This window comes from Brachypodium distachyon, chromosome 1 (genome assembly GCF_000005505.3).
Source record: "Brachypodium distachyon strain Bd21 chromosome 1, Brachypodium_distachyon_v3.0, whole genome shotgun sequence".
NCBI lineage: Eukaryota > Viridiplantae > Streptophyta > Magnoliopsida > Poales > Poaceae > Brachypodium > Brachypodium distachyon.
In genome coordinates, this window is record NC_016131.3 from 52,132,313 (window position 1) to 52,137,322 (window position 5,010).

A 5,010-nucleotide genomic window follows, 5' to 3' on the forward strand; every position below is an offset into this window, starting at 1 on the left:
ATCAGCATACGGTGACCACTGGCAAGCTCCCTACGCGAAACCCAAGCTTAGTCAGTGATGAGCAGTGGATGCAACCAGAAATAGCTGCTGGATAGCTTAAAGGGTGCAGCTTGCATTGCTTGGCTCAGTGCACAGGTGCCACAGAGGGCTTGCTCAATGTTTAGATTAAGAGCACTGCTATGCGCTACGACCACTGTTTTGTAAGATAACGACGATACGACCATTAAGGGCTTCTTCCTCTCTCAGAAAAGAAAGAAAGAACGAATTAAGGGCCTCTTTGATCTGGAAGAAGAGTGAATGAAAAACATAAAAAATATAAAATTTTACTTTTATTGGCACTATCCATCCATTTTATTTAAAGGAAAGCACACGCATGAATTTTACAATCCACATGGACCCTTTTTTATATTCTTTGAATAGAAAAACAAGACAACAGTTTTTAATGATGTAATACAATTATAACTTTATTTTTGCATTTGGTTTCACTTAATTTGACTATTTTATTAAGATTCCTATGTTTTTCCTATTCCTGCGAATCAAAAGACCAAATCTACAAAATGTCCGTGTTTTCAATCCTGGCTTTTGCACATGTAATAAGTTCCCACCCTATTCATTTGTTTTTCTTATTCCTACGTTTTCAAAATCCTGCGAATCAAAAGACCAAATCTACACAATGTCCTTGTTTTCAATCCTCGCTTTTGCACATGTAATAAGTTCCTATCCTATTCATTTGTTTTTCTTGTTCCTATGTTTTCAAAATCCTTCGAATCAAAGAGCTGTGACACTTGAATAGTAGGGCCAATCACCCAGCCAAGAGTCTCAATTGATTTTATTTCAGTTGGGGTTACATGGGATTTTACCTGGTAATCCGCTCATGATTCACGGCGTCAAAATGAAAATAAAGAATCATAAGCATGATAAGTTATGATCATAGCCAGGTAGAATCCGGACTTCCGGAGAGGGAGAGAGGTCATAAGGAGCCTCCCTCGCACACTCTACAAACAAATGGCGCTGATAAGCTGGTTTACTAACAAGCCGTAGAGCCGCCATCTGTAGCTGAAGGGATGTCTGTCAGGCCGTCGGAGGAAAGTACAGCCGGTGGCCGGCGAATGGATGGGGTTGGGTGGCGGTAGAGAATCCTGATGATGCTGCAGTAGCGAGCAATGGCACAGGGGATCGGGGACCCTGCATTTGCCATGACCAAGCGGGGAAGGACTGGGTACCCAAGTCAGATCTTTTCTCCACAGGTACTTCCTGCAGATGTCACAACACAAGCATAAGTGTTGTCACAGTAATTATTCAACCCCCAACATATCCTGCTAACAATCTCTACTACGCTAAGCGATCAGGACAGAGCTTTCACCGCATCACAAAGATACAAATTATGCAAAACTGAGCATGAAATAGGCGGTTCATGCTAGTTGATCATTTATGAACATGTACAGCATCTTCAAAACTAAAGCAGCAGGATGCAGCAAGAAAGTACTAAGATACATCAAATGCAATGTCATCAACTGTACAGCTGTAGTTCATAGAGAGTTGCCAGCTGGCAGATTCATTCCATTGAAATATCAAGGCAGCTCACAAGGAAAATAGTGAACGTTTAAAAAAAAGGCAAATAGTATCTAGTACTCTTCAGCTACACATGTTTCTTAAATGCAAAAATGTATCTTACCACTTTATCAGAAGAAATGCAGCTAGAAAAAAATTCAACAGAAACACGTGAAAAGAATACAAGCATAACAGTCTATGTTGCAAAAGGAAAAACTAATTAGGAAACATAGACAGTTAAGAAAAGTTCTACATACACTTCCGGACATGCAAATGTTTGCATGGAAATACTTAACATGATGTGCTGAATTATAGCAAAAATTACAACATATACTATCCGCATTCTGAGAAACAAAGGACTCCTATAACAACACATAATGAGGGGATTAGAAGTACCTTGACATTAACAACGATGCCCAGACAAGGAGATGCATACAAATGTTGATTCTGGGGTTGAATTGATGCTTCGGAGTGTATCGGCCACTGAGGATTAACTGGCTACAAAAGAAAATCAGAAGATGCAAGATTCAGTGAATTCTTTTGCATCCTTTATACCTCAGATCACACTAGGAAATCAAAGTCACTGTGTTTCATGGCTTTGGAATTATTATGCGTTTTGCTTTGTGCAAGTAGATATAGCCCAAAAATAATTGAGGTCATCTCTTGAGATGGTAGGTGTTTGATAACCAATGTTTCACAGTTTTAGTGAGCAGGACAACAGAGAAAACAAAGGTGACCGTTGTTTGTTTGCACAAGATATCCACATTAAGTTTACTCTTTACTGTTAAGTAGTGTGGAGTCGCAGACCAGCAAAGTAGTCCAAATGTGCAGAGAATGACTCCCACATAACTTCACTAATTCTGTTAGAACTTAGAAGTTTACATTTTGCAATTAATGACGAAATAAAGAAAGTTGGTGGAATGAATCTAAAAATATAATGAGGTGAAATTGTATACCTGTTGCATATGCCTAATATTGTAATATATTTACCTGAGAAACAAAGGGCCTTGTAACTTGAGGAGAATCACAACTCAACTCAAAGCCAGTCAGGATGTCATCACCTTTTAAGTCATGTACTTTAGGCTGTGAAATCCTCAAGTTTAAATCAATGATGTCTTCATCAACCACTGCTGAGATATGTTCCACTACGATATGGTCAGGTATTGGTTTTCTGGTATAAAATTATGATGTGGACTGCTCTAGTGAATAGACTTAATATAGAGAGAGCTCAAATAGTACCCTCATTCTCAGTCTCAGGTAGAACATCTCTATCATAGGAAGTGGAGTCAAAATTAGTAACAGCTTCCCTTCCATTGAAGCGAACAGCTGCCCTGTCATATGCTCTACAAAATTGACAAATGAAAGTGAGAGACTGTTCAAGTTCATGACGAATAGAAACATATCAATCAGTATAGTACCTGGCTGCTTCAATTTCACTATCAAACAACCCAAGATAGATGTACCTGTGCAAATGATCACCTCTGAGTGGGATATTTACAGAGTTATACTTGTGCTACTATTAGTTTAGAACAAGATCTTAGCAGATTCTATGCTGGCCAATAGCTGAAGGACAGAAGGATTGCAATAGGTACCAAACACATAACCTGTGTCGCGTAATGTTCAATTAAAATAAATGAGGAGATTGTTAATGGGAAAACAATCAAGAGCAGTGAAGTGAAGCCTTCTCTTAGGATTTTAGAATAGACGCAATACCAATGCAAACATAAACCTCTCTTTCAATTAATTGTACTGTATACCACTCAGACTATTTTCTTTCCTACAACAGCTACAAATATCAAAATCTGATGGTGCCTCTGAATATTAGGTGTCTAAGCGTCATGTTCTGTTCATTTTGACACACTATCATGGTATGAGAAATTGAGAAGCAAAGGCCTCGAGGTTCAAGCTACTCTAAAGTTCATTGGATGTTGCTACAACCAGAGTAATCAGTATTTCAGGTATCCTTACTTCTTGCCGAGCAGCTGCCCCATCCTAGCTTCCCACCGGCCACACTTGTGCAGCGTAACACCTCGGTACTTTGAGTTGCCCCTTGCAAATCCTGTGCTCTGGCGCCGCAGTATGTGCACAAACTCCTCCTTGGTCCAATTCTTCATCTAACAACTCACACTGATCCATCAGAAACTATCACACAGGAAAAAAAAAACTAAAAACCTAAAGAATCATAGATCACATGTCTGATCCATCATCATGAATACCTGCTTTAAGTCCTCCTCATAGTCATTCAGACTGAAGTTGATATCTGCTTCAAGGCCTCTGAATTTGATTGCAGCACGATCATAGGCCCTGCACAACGGATGAAACAATCTCAGCACACTCAAAACTACGGGATGCACCTAATACAAACACAATTGACGCAAGGTTCTAACCTTGCAGCTGCATGCGCTGTATCGAAACCACCTACAGGAAAAAAAATCATGCCAAGCAAAACACAAAATTGACACTTGGCCGCAACTTGAGATAGGAAACTAGAATTGGAGCTCACCCAGGTAGACCTGCTTCCCGCAATCCCTGCACAAGGCCACGCAAACGATAGGTTTATTAGCAAGTGCAAGCAACGCAAGAACGCGGAAGCGTGAGAGGGATTCGACTGACCAGATGTGCGACTCCCAGCGGCCAGTCCTCCTGTAGAAGGTGACGCCCCTGTACTGCGAGCTCCTTGACCTCGGGCCCCGCCGGCTCTTCTTCCCACCCGCGCCGCCTGGCGCCACCCCGAGATCCGCCGGGAGACGGGGCAAGGAATCGGGCGGCAGCGGTGGAGAATCATCTGACGCGGCAACCGCCGCCGCAGCAGCATGAAACCCCGCATCCGGCGACGGGAAGAGCTGGTGCGTCATGACAGGCAGCAGGCACCCCTCGTCGTCGGCGCTCCCGCCGAGCAGGTCAAACCTGAACCCGCCGGAATCGGGCGGCGATGAGCTCGAGGTCGCGGAGCCCGAGCCGCCCGGCGACTCCGCATTGAGATCCAGCACCATAGTAGCCGCCGCTTCGCAGGGGCGAGAGCGCGTCGTCCCGATCCGGTCGAGCTCAGCGACGGCCTCTAGCGTCCAGGCGCGGCGGCCTGGTGGGAGCGTGCGGCGGGGGCGGCCATGGAGGGAGTTTGGAGTGGAAATGGGAGGAGGGGAGGGGAGGTGGTGAGGCGAGAGGAAAAGGGGGGAAGGCAGAGGAATCGAGGAGGGGACGTGAGAGAGACGAAGGGCATCGCCGGTAAAACCATTTTTGTGCAAGGTTTCGTCGCCAAATGCTACGCGAACACAGCTACATGGCGACCCATCAATGTTGGGTGAGGTTTAGCGTTTTTGGATTTACAAAGAGTAAAGTGCATTTTAAACCTTAACTTTATAGACGTCGATCATATCAAACCCTGACCTTAAAAATCCTGAAATTGGCACCCTGAACTTTGCAATCCCGGTCAATAGGCTCAAAAACGTGTTTTCCAAA

The 5,010-nt window shown here is 43.6% G+C and overlaps 1 protein-coding gene across 3 annotated transcripts; it reads right to left on the bottom strand.

Moving 5' to 3' along the window:
- Positions 1–790: 790 nt before the first annotated feature.
- LOC100821738 (floral homeotic protein APETALA 2) lies at positions 791–4,768 on the bottom strand. Of its 3 annotated transcripts, none has more exons than XM_003557310.4 (10): positions 4,165–4,768; positions 4,055–4,080; positions 3,939–3,969; positions 3,768–3,855; positions 3,520–3,665; positions 2,970–3,014; positions 2,791–2,894; positions 2,542–2,678; positions 1,948–2,049; positions 791–1,254 (listed from the first exon to the last, which is right to left on the bottom strand). In XM_003557310.4, the coding sequence occupies exons 1-10, from the start codon at positions 4,542–4,544 to the stop codon at positions 1,072–1,074; spliced, it is 1,242 nt and encodes a 413-aa protein (XP_003557358.1). In that variant the 5' UTR covers positions 4,545–4,768; the 3' UTR covers positions 791–1,071. The 3 variants fall into 3 exon arrangements, with proteins under 3 accessions (XP_003557358.1, XP_010228210.1, XP_010228211.1); XM_010229908.3 differs by having other exon boundaries at positions 2,542–2,696; XM_010229909.3 differs by having other exon boundaries at positions 2,542–2,681; positions 4,165–4,766.
- Between the last annotated feature and the right edge of the window lie 242 nt (positions 4,769–5,010).